Here is a 12,010-nt window from a genome sequence, read left to right on the forward strand (position 1 = left end):
GCTGGATCAACATAAGAGCGGGAGGCAAAGCATATCACACGCAGTTTTCTTTTCCACGCCTCGCGAAAGCGAGAGTGATTTTTCTTTCTGCTCCAAGAATACTCGCCTCACCGGATCCCTGCACGGCCTGCAGGTGAGAGCTCCGAGGGGCAATGTCCCCTGCCCTCTGGTCTTCGTGACCAAGGCGAAAAGGTGCAGTCGGTGGTGAAGTGAAGCGGACAATGCATTATTTTATTTCTTAATTTTAATGTTATTGTTTTGTATTTTTATCTCGCCCTTTTTTCCACGTTATTTGGGATAGAACGAAGTTTTTCACTCAAACCACCCATAAATTATATTAATACTCATTATCTCGGAGCAAACCTGTCTCACTGCGTTTTTATAAAAAAATTTTTTGAGATTTTCATCAAAAATAAAAATTGAAACAAAAAATTTTTTGTTTGAACGCAAAATTGGACAATAATCCTGGCTCAATTTGCTTTTTCTGGACTTTAAAAACAACCCTGGATCATTTTTCAAAAAATGGGATTATTCGCAATTTTGACACAAGAAAGGAGATCAGAACCGAGTTTAACTGAAATTGATATTTTGCATTTGTCACGGAAATGATAACTCAAAACTTCTTTTAATCAATATATTTTTTCACCACAATTTTCATCAAACTTGCCAATTCTTTTCTCATCAAGAAAGACACTTTTTGTTCATTTTTTATAAAAAAACTTTAATATAATTTTTCTACAAAAAAAATCATTTCGAACTCCATATTTTTTGTTTTCAATTCATTGAAACGCGTTCAAAACGAAAAACACAACACGAGCAATAATTTAATAGAAATCGATGAGTTCGCATTCTCATCCACAAAAAAACAATTCAGTGAACAAGAAATTGCATCAAAAAGCCAATTGAAGTCGTAGCAAGCACGCCACAAACAGAAAACACCAAATGATGCATTTTTGGATCATAAAAATACTCAATTAATTCACAGAATAACGAAAAAACCAATCCCTCTCTCTTTCATTTTCAAATTTCTCCTTCTCTTCTTCTTCATTTGTTCATGCTTTCAATCAGCTTTCTTGCCTCAGCTGACACACTCAACTCCTCATCCTCTGACAACTCGTTGTATCCAATCGCATCGGACATCGTAACGATCACTGTGCCTGGAGGGAAGTGCTGGATGAACTCTCTTTTCAGCACATTCAGCTCCACACGCTCGCACCCTCTCTCCGACACGCAGCTCTTCACAACTGCCTCAAATGTGTTCCCTGAAACCCCCTTCATGTCTGGCCTCTCCCCATTCACTATCTTCTGTCCAGCCACCACTGCCTCGTATTCTCCAAATGGGATCTGCAGGGTCAGGCACTCCCACAGCATCATCCCAATCGAGAATGAAACTGACTCCTTTGTTGCCCCCATCTTCTTGTTCATCTGCAGCTCGGGTGCCTTCCACCTCAGACACTCCTTCCTGTTGTCATCCTCATCCTCAAAGGCTGATGAAGGTGGTGGTGAACCTCGACCATTCCTGTTGGCAGTTGAGAAGTCAGAGGAAGATGTGATGATGGTGGAGGCGGAGGAGATGGATGAGGAATCTGAATCATCTGAAGAGAAGTCGGAATGCTTGGCAATGCAGATCACCATGTGCTCTGAGAACAGCACAATGTGCGGACTCAGATTGGCAAGGGAGGTCAGCTCGTCTTCTTCATTCTCAAGTGAGTGAAGTGCCCCATTCGCCACCCAGAACAAGACCTGGGCAGCTGTGTGTTCTCTCTCCTGCAGAGTGCCAATCGCCATTTCTTTCTTCTCATTCCTTCCGTGCAACAGCATGAACAGCGAATCCCTCAAGTCCACAATCAGCTTTTCAAACACTGATGAACAGGCTATTGCATCCACCAGATTCGACATCGATGAGGTGGTTGGACACAGACTCTCTGGTCGAACAAATGTTGAATCTGAATCAGTGGTTGAAGTGGATGAAATCGATGGCGATGGCGTTCTCTTTCTGGACTCTTCCTCTTTCTCATCAACCTTCTCCAGCATCCATTCTGGGATCTTGTCTGAATCCCTTCCAAGGATGTATTCAGTTGAGCCACTCTCAGAAAGAAGATGCTCTGATGACTCTGAATGTCCCAAGCTATTCTCATACACCCTCTTCTTTATCCTCTCTTCATTTTTCTTCTCAGCCTCCCTCTCTGCTCTCCTCCACTGCTCCTCAGGTGACATCTCCATCGTTACCATCTCAAATGCTTTTGGATCCTTCTTCACTGTGTCATTCACAATCTCCTCCAATTCCCTTGATCTTCTCTTTTGCTTTCTCCATCGAACAACAAATAGAATAAATCCTATGAGAACTATCAAAAACAAAGCAGCCAGAACAACAACAATGATTGGCCATATTGATTTCCCTTCTTTTCCTCCTTCAACAATTCTTTCATCCCCTTTTGATTCTGGGACACTCCTGTTCTTCAGAATGAATGATTCAGTTGCTGAATGTGAAGTTAGATTACCAAACAGAATGCACACTCTCACTTCTGCTCCACTTGCCGCTCCTTCAATTGTTTCCGCAGGAACAGACCCATGAACCTCATCTTCTGAAATGAAACCTCTTTCATCAAACAAATGCTTCTCAACCACCTCTTCATCTCCTTCTGCTGCAACTGTTTCGAATGAGAGATTGCAAGGGAGGAGCAGTGATCCTCTGAACACAAGATTCACCTTCTCCCCTGACTTTTCAGCTGACACACTCTCCACCTTCGGGATGAAAAAGGGAGATGCCCTTTCTCCTGCAATCCCTTCCAATGAGCATCCTCCATCCAATATCCAAAGTGAGGAATTATCTTTCACTCCATCACCCCCCTTCAAACTCACAACATTCATTTGTGAAGAGCCTTCACACAGGATGTTCCTTCTTGCTGATGGATAATTCTGAATCGATGGATTGTTTCCCTCAAATTTTCCTTCAGATATCTCAACACTTCCACCTGACAATGAAAGTCCTCCTTTCTTCGAGTTGCTGATTGTGGTGTCTTTCATTGTCACATTGCTTGATTTCACACCCACAACCGATCCATTCCAACCACACAATGGGTTATTCCCTTTGTCATTTTCTTCTTTATCTTCTCCCAAATCGTTATTCTTCTGATGGATGACTGGCTCATCCATTGCTTTGCCATCAAACAAACAGGAAACAACAGACACATCTGAACTGTCTAAAACAGACAACTGGCTTCCTTTCTCAGCTGAAAGCATACAATAAGAAAATGAGCAGTTGATCAGATTCACATTTGTCTTGCTCCTCTCAATTCTCACAATGCTCCTGTTGTTATTGTTGTTCTCATTTGATGAAATATTCTCAAAAACTGCTGCAGATATTCTGAGACTCCCCATTTCTTCATCATTATTTCTTCCATTTCCATTCATATTCAGCTCTTCCTTGTTCGTTGAGATCAGACAGCCATTGCTCAATGAGATGTTGGAACAGTTCATTTTTTCAATTGAGGCAGTTACACTCACTCCAATTGCAACAACATCTGCTGTCGATGTGAGAGACTCCAGAGTCATTTGGGAAAGCACAATTTCAGATTCATCTGAAAACAAAAGCAAGGGTTTTGCAAAAGACAGCCAGCTGAATGATGTCTCACTCATCTTCAGAACTCCTCCCCAAACAGCCATCACATGCGAATCCAGCTCCAACAAGGCATCGGCTGCTGTGAATGTGCACTGAAACACTTCCAACGATCCATGAGATTCAGCGAATACTGCTGAGTGTGCTGCCTCAAACGAAGAGGCAAATGATATCAGGCAGTTGCGAAGTGTGCAATCCTCCTCAAACAGAACCACACTCTGGGCACCTCCAGTGTGGGGAATGGTTGTGCTCAGCTGGATTGTTGCCTGCTGCTTTGTTGAAGGCAGGATGGACAGCCCATGCACAGTTGTCTCTGAGAGGAAGGTGGATGAGGTGTTGATGAAAATGATGTTGAGCAGTCCTGGCTGGATGTGGTGAACAGCAGATGAGATGCTCTGGCAGGGGTTTGTTGGCAATCCACACTGGCGAGTGTCTGCCGAATCGAGACACACAAAGATCTGGGGTGCATACAAGAATGTGATCAAGGGGATCAAGTCCACATCCTGCTCATCAGCATCACTCGCACAGATGGACTGGTTCGACTGGAGCGACTCCTGGGTGAAGTCGAGGGCAAAGAGTGTTTCGTTGATCTGCTGCTCGATCGACTGGCAGTTGATGAATATATCCTTCCCCACCAGCGCATCATTCATTGTGAATCGGATCTCTGAAATCTTCAGTGGGAGAAGCAATGAGCCATCTGGTGCTGGTGTTTGTGCTTGTGATAAGGGATCCACACAATCAAACATCATTCCGCCTCCTCTCCCAACCACTGTCGAGCACCTGCAGAGTGTGAATGAGCATTGCCTCACCTCCACCGATGATTCCTCGATCTTCATACACATCATCAGTGCCCCTCCCCTTTCACTCGCCTCGCTCACACACCGGCTGAATGTGCACTTCTCAACAACACTCTCCACAGCATCGAACACTCCGAGGCAAAGAATGGTTGCACTGTCACCAGAGCATGTGTTGTTGGCAAATGAGGATGACAGGATTTGGAGGGAGCAACAAGACTTGTCTGGCACTTCATTGTGAGCAGATGAATTCACAGGTGGATGAGATGGTGTTCTTTCGAATGACACAAGAGAGCACGAAGATGTCGAGACATTCGAGACTGTCATGTTGGAAAGGGTGATTGACTGAGAAGGAAGTGAAACAAGGAGAAATGGGTGAGTGGATGAGAACGAGGACAAGGTGCAATTGTCGATCAACAAGCTTCCCTCTGAAACACTCAACAGTGTGAATGAAACAAGCTCACTGGAACTTTGAGAAGCGAAGGAGCAGTGCTTCATTTGGAGAAGCGATGAGGAAGTTGAGGATCTGATGAATGTTCTGTGATGGGCAAATGCTGTTGGGATGTGGAAGGAGAGAACCTCAAATGAAAGATGGATAGTCGAATGGATCATCCATTCTTCATTTCCAACCGAATCATCGCCCACACCAATCCCTGACTCATTGTCTTTTCCAACGAATTTCATTGAGATGTGTTCTGATTCAACAGAAGATGAAAGGGAAAGGGATGAGGAGAGTGAGGAAATGTGAGACACCGAGATGGACAATCCATCTTCATCATCATCAGAAGAACTTCCAGGGAGTGGGGTGAATCTGAGGGAGATGAGATGGGAGATAGATCTGTATGGAGAAACAGCATATCCACATCCACTGAAGTCTCCTCCTTCCTCCCCATCAACAAACCCACTCCCACTGAAGTTGCTCCACAGATACACCACAAGCGGAATCACAAACCCAACCCCTGTGCTGCCCCTCTCCCACCCACACAGCTCATCCATCGATGACTTTTCCTTCTCACTCATCTCCCAGCAGAAATGCGTGGAATCCACAACCTCATCCAGAGAGCTCCCATTCACAAACACATTCTTCCCTTTCCAGGCACAGCACCCCACAAACTTCATATCCAGGAGAACAAACTGAGTTGCATCATTCTCCAATGATAGAAACATTCCTCCTCCACATCCATCCTCTTCTCCTTCTTCCCTCTTTCCTGCACAGCACCCTTCAAACTTCGATGATCCATTCACAACCATTTCATCATTGCCTCTCAGACACACATGCAACCCTCCCCCTTTTGCTCTGCTTCCCTTTGCCCAACATCCATTCAATGTGCAGTTGTCAATTATCAGCTTTTTCTTTTCTGATTCATGGGCATTTGACTCATCCCCAGCACAAACACAAACACAAGCTCCATCTCCATTTTCTTTTGTGATTCCCTCAAAAACACACTCAACACAATTCAATACAAAACTGCTCCCCTTCCCTTCAATCAACGAATGGGCTGAAAACATCATTGCTCCTTTTGTCTCAAACATTTCCATCTTCAACTCCCCTCCAACCACACTCACAAAGCAGAATCCAATCTCACTCCCTGACTCAGATGATGAATTCATTGATGAGCAGTTCGAAAGAGTGAGAGAGGAAGTGGAAGCGGGGAGTATGATGAAAGAGTGGGCATCTGAGAGAGAAGAAGGAAGGGAGAAGCAGATGTTGTATATTGAGCATTCTGTGGAAACACTCACCAGCCATTGGTTGGAGATCTCTGCTTGTGGTGCATGCACATCAACAGCCATTCCCTTTTCCTCACATGAGATGTTCCAAACTGGTCCGTCCATCATCATCTCCTCATCCAGCTCATATCCCTCTCCAACAACAATCTGCCTTTGTGATGAGCCAAATCTGAGCTGAGCTGCATGCATTATTGTCTGACATGGGAAATCGCTGAATCCACAAAAACAAGAATCAAAAACCCAGTTTCCTTCAGTTCCTCCAACATGTGCTGGTGGTTGGAATGACTCCAAAAATACATTCAACGGAAACATTCCCATTTCACTCCGAATTCTATCAAAGCCCATCAACTCTTCAAATCCCAGCCTATTCAGTGAAACACAAATCTTCTCCAAATTGATTGTCTCGCCATTCATGTTGCTCCCATTCACAAAGATATCTCTTCCTCCCTCTCCTGCCTCACAATCCACAAAACTCACTGATGAAATCACAAATTCTGCTGCCCTATCCCCCAGCCAAAGATACAATCCTCCTCCACACTTGCTGCACGAACACGAGTTGAGTGTGGTTGGAAGCGAGGAAGATCCCATTCTGAAGGTGCTGGTTGATGATTTCATGTCAACTCTGATCCCTCCTCCACTCCCACTCGAACACTCACAGTTCTCGATTGTTGTGTTCCACAGACAAAATGACTCTCCCTCACTGATTGTCTTTGACACCACTGCTCCATCTCCTTCTGTTTTTGTCACATGTGAAAAGTTGGAATTGGCAACAAAGGATTCATCACTGTTTAGAAGAGAAGAAGATGAAGACAGCAACAACAATGAAGCAGAAGAGGTTTCTTGAAAGAGACTGGCCTTGGACAACACATTCTCGACAATACAATCAGTCATTCGAAAGTTGGCAAAATTCACCTCAAACAAACTGTTCAAACATTCTTTTGAGGGGAGGCCTTCCTGATTCAATGGGGTGCTGATGACAAGCTCTTGGAGAAATAATTGAGAATTTGAGGAGCTCAGTCGGATCAATCTTGAACTTTCATGTGAGTCAAACACAATGCTCAAAGATGACAGTTTGCATATTCCATCATCCACACTCAGAAACACTTTGTCTGCTCCAACCTGGACTGGACTCAGTTGAGTCAGATCCTTTCCTCTCCCTTGAATAGAAATTCTCTTCCCAAACACAACATATCCATTTAATTCGACCATTTCATATATTCCCTCGATCAGCATGATTCTGCATCTGCTCTTTGTTAATTCATTTTCAAGTGTGAATTTCAACGAATTGCAACCATCCTCAACTGTCAACCCACAGAGCGCATTGTTGTTTCCTCCATCTGGAATGACATATCTCACAAGAAATCCATTTGGCATCCACTCATTCTTTGTTCCTTGTGAGGAACTCACACATCGACTCTCACCATTTGATAATGAATAACATTCAACAAATGGGCTTTCTTTTATCTTTTCATCAGGATCGTGAAAATAGACATCTGATGCCCGTGGCGCAGAATTGTTGAAGAAGAAGCAATAGTAACAAAATTTGGGATTCATTTCAAAAGAGCTTGTGTTCATCCAAATTCCTCCTCCATATGAAGTATTTGCAGAACAATTTTGAAATATGCATTCACTCATAATGAAAAAGTTTGGAGCATTTTTATCAATACCTAGTCCACCTCCAAAATTGTTTTCAGCAGTTTCATTGACAAAAGAAATATTCATTAAAAGGATTGGTGATCCATTTTCAAGAGAATTAAAATTGCATTCAGTTGATGTTGAAGTTCCTCTGAAATTTAAGTAAAATGCACCTCCATACCATGATGTGTGTCCATTTTTTGCAATCGAATGGACAATATCATAACATTGTGATTTATCGACAAAGATTGAACCTCCATGAGAGCCTGAATTTTCATTGTTTCTTTTTCCAATGCAATGATCGAATGTGCAGTTCCCAATTCTTGTGCTCAAAGAATCAAAAACGCAAATTCCTCCTCCCCATCTGCTGCAGGAACAATTCTGAATTTTAAAAAAAAAACAAAAATAAAAGAGAAAAAATAAAAATAAAAAATAAAAAATATCAATAACATTATTATTTTATGATTGAAAACAAAAAAGGAATCAAACCAAGAAAATGCAACTCATGACATTCAACGAAGACAAAGGTCCATTGAACAAGATGGCTCCTCCACAAGTGTGAAATCCCTCATCTATTGCGGAATAATCAGTGACATGCTGATCAACAAATTCTGTGTATTCAAAGCTCCAATCCTCTTTGAGTTCCACTCTCGAGCCATTGTTCATTGTTCTGGCACAATGCATCACACTTGTGTTGAAAATATTCAAAGCATGATTGCTGTCTCCAATTCCTCCATAAAACACGTTTTCAACACCATGCAATTCACATCCAGAAATGATGAATGCTCCGTTTCCTTTTTGAAGCTCTGATGTTTCTGAACATAATGGATCCTTCTTTTGAGTGGAAGAAATGTTCGAGAAGGCACATTTGGCAATGTTCAAAGAAGATGAATGTGAGGATTCAATAATCGGAGCCTTTTCAAATACAAGATCATTAAATGCTGAAGATGACAATGAGATTGCTTCAAAATCATTCCCAATCCATCTCTTTTTGGATAAATGCTCAGAAACAACCAATTGTGGCATTCGATTGCTTTGACATTTTGTGTTCAATGATATGTTGTTGAACAGTACACTTCCATGGGCAATTCTGAACAGACCATTTGTTTTCTCATCATTGCACAATATCTCACATCCAAGAACAATCACATTGGATAAAGTGCCATCAACAATACTTGTTTCTCCTCTTGTTTGGAACTGCAACTTTGAGAATGTTATGGAAGTGTTCATCAATGAAAACGAAGTTTTCAAACAAGAAAAGTCCAATATTCTATCATCTCGATAATAAGTGTATCGATCTTCAATGTTGTTGTTATGTGAAATACTCGATTTTTGATTGGAAAATGAATATTCATTATTTTTGGAGAATCCGAAAAGAAATGATTCTCCATTTGTATTTCTCAAAGAATTGTCTTCAAAAGCATTGATATTCAAGTGAAAACTCAGAATTGCAACAAGATGAATGATTGGCAGCATGCAGGAATAAATTTTGATTTTTCCTGCGCTTTTGTTTTTCATAAATATGGGTGTCAATGATCGTCACGAAATTGAAAATGATTTGTTCAATGATTGGCTAATGATGTTTATTACACACTTTCAACTGAAAGATAACGGAAAGATTGCACATATGCGGACCCTTTTGATCATAGAACCATAATAATATTCATAGGGTTTAAATGAATTCTTTTTCTGTTTTTGTAGTTGTTTTAGGGTTAGGGTTATCATAAAAATCTTCTTTAAAAAGTTGTTTTAGGTTGTAGGGTTGCGTCTCGAATCTTCTTTTTAGGGTTTTGATGAGAAAAGTGAGTTTTTTAATAGAACAAATTTTTAGGGTTAGGGATATAGATAAAAGAATAAGTGAAAATAGAACCCTTTGGGGTGCAGAAATAGCACAACAGGTTAGGGTGTTGGAACGGGAAGAGAAGGATGCGGGTTCGATTCCTTCCGCATTCTTCTTTTTTTTGCAAAAATTTTCAAAAATTATGAGGTCCGCATATGTGCATTCTTGCCAAGATAACAACAAAAAATGTTGATATTGATATACTAATTCGAAAATTATTTCGATTCAGTTACAAACGAATTTCATTAGAATTATTTGATTGTTTTTTGTTGCAATTATTTCAATCATGAATCAAAATGAATACTCACAAGGTTTTTTTTTGAGTGTTTCTCTTCAGTGATATTTGAATCTCCTTGTTCTTGTTGAGTAATTCATCTTCAAAAAGCTGCATATTAAATATTATTAAAGCTCAAACAGTATTTTTTTGAAAACGATGATCCCATTTGGATTCCCAAATATAATGATCCACTTCTCACATTCGTGCGATAAATTTGACAGAGATGATTCAATGAATGTCATCCTTTTAGGAATTGAAGATGAAAAATGAAAACGATATCTTTCAAATCGATGAGGAAATAATAAATGCAATTTTTCAGGTCATAATAGAGTAATTCCTTTGATAATTCATTTGCCAATTTTTTCCAGTTCAATTGTCATGCAAGTGTGAATTTGTTATTTTTTTATCAAGTGGAATAAGAAGAAGATAATTGTTAAAGCTCAAAATGATGACGTCTGGATTGTTTTGAGTTTGAACTCTAAAATAGAGATATAGGTGTGTGAATGGTTGAATGATGATTGAATATTGTTTGTTTGATTTGCAATTTTTGAATTTCTGAAGACTGATAACCTTTGTGAATATTGTTCTGAATGGATCGAATGCAGCAATGAACAAAACAAATTAAATTGATATTCTTTTCAACTTTGGGAAAATGGTGAGAGAAGACAGATGATCTTTGAAGATCAGAAAGAATGGAAGAATTGGAAAAGAGAGGTTTGACGACTTCGCAAAATTTGATAACTGATCAAAGAGATCATTTTTTCCAAAAACTCTGAAATTAACGCATTTAGATGCGAGAAGCGCGTCCGAAGGAATGACCTTAGAATCCACTGCAAAACTGTTGAAAACGGAAAGAATTAAGAAAGAATCACGGAAATTAAAAAACTGAAATTAGAACAGTTAACAAATACTTTGATCATTCAAGCCACGCTCAACTTTTCCTGCTCCAGATTTCTTCACTTCTAAATATGTTATTTTGATATGCATGCATTTCATAACATCTACGATTAGAATATATGTGAAATCCACTCTCATGTGATTTCTGATTTAAACGAGTCTCAGAAAACGAACCGATGAAGGAAAGTGATTTAGAGGAAATTCTTATTTGAAGGAAAATTCTATGAAGCAGCAGAATTAACAGCAGATATGTGATTATTGATCCATCAAAAGTGTTTTTGAAGCAATTTTTTCTATTTTGTGTTTGTGCTTTCTCTTCAAATATCTTCGACTTTGCCTTCATTTGCACATAAATTCGCTATTTCTCTGCACATTCAATATTATTTGCCAATGTTCTTCACCTTCTTCAGAAGCCTCATCGCATTGTGTGTGCTCTTTCAGGGCATCTTTGATGGCTAACAATTCACTTCCTTGAAGCCAAGAATGCTTTCCACATATTCATTGTCAGCTGTATGCCTATCGATAAACATGAATAAATCGACATTCCAATCGCCGAATGCTTCTGTTCTATCATGTCCAACAGCCGAGTTGTCTTTCTGAGTGATGCTTCTCATGAAGGCGAACAAGTGTTCTTTCACAGAAGCGACAAATGAATCGCAGATGAAATACACATCTCTTCCGACACTGGCCTTGTTGGCTGAAAACACAATATTGGTGATAAAAAAGGAGGATTCTGACACTTGTGAGCCATGATTGTACTCAATCATGAGAGCACCGCCTCTTCCTCCAGAATTTGTATCCTCGCTCACAGAGCAGCTGGAGAAATTTGTGTTCCTCACCGAAAACGAGTTGGCAGGGGCAGATGAGGCGAATGAGATGCATCCGCCATTTGTGGCAGTCTGTTGGCTCAACTGTTCTGAGTTGATGTTTGTGATGGTGCAGTTGGTGATGGCGAGGGAGAGGGCAGGGGAGGTGGCAGAGGAGAGGAAACAACTGGCGGGTGAGGCTATGGAGGTAATATCGGTGATGCTGGAGGAGTTGAGGGCAAGGGAGCTAGCAGTGAGGAAGAAGAGGGGTGTGGAGATTGATTTTAACGCAGAACCGTAAATTGTTGTTATGTGGAGTTTAAGGGAGAAGATGAGAGGATTGATCTTTTTATTGTCAGAAAAATAATTATTGGCTTTAAGTTGCTTCAGTCATCATTTCGTCAAAACGTAATT

The 12,010-nt window shown here is 40.7% G+C and overlaps 2 protein-coding genes across 2 annotated transcripts; one reads left to right on the forward strand and one right to left on the reverse strand.

Annotated features, from left to right (window-relative positions):
* Positions 1–1,044: 1,044 nt before the first annotated feature.
* Positions 1,045–9,006, reverse strand: MONOS_732 (uncharacterized protein; the record flags this gene model as incomplete). The annotated part of the gene is made up of 2 exons (XM_067877634.1): positions 1,045–8,157; positions 8,266–9,006. The coding sequence occupies 2 exons, from the start codon at positions 9,004–9,006 to the stop codon at positions 1,045–1,047; spliced, it is 7,854 nt and encodes a 2,617-aa protein (XP_067733273.1).
* A 2,549-nt stretch (positions 9,007–11,555) lies between these two features.
* On the forward strand, positions 11,556–11,897 carry MONOS_731 (uncharacterized protein; the record flags this gene model as incomplete). The annotated part of the gene is made up of 1 exon (XM_067877623.1): positions 11,556–11,897. The coding sequence occupies one exon, from the start codon at positions 11,556–11,558 to the stop codon at positions 11,895–11,897; it is 342 nt and encodes a 113-aa protein (XP_067733274.1).
* Positions 11,898–12,010: the final 113 nt, after the last annotated feature.

Source organism: Monocercomonoides exilis (genome assembly GCF_001643675.1).
Source record: "Monocercomonoides exilis strain PA203 chromosome Unknown scaffold7-2047599, whole genome shotgun sequence".
Classification (NCBI taxonomy): domain Eukaryota; phylum Preaxostyla; order Oxymonadida; family Polymastigidae; genus Monocercomonoides; species Monocercomonoides exilis.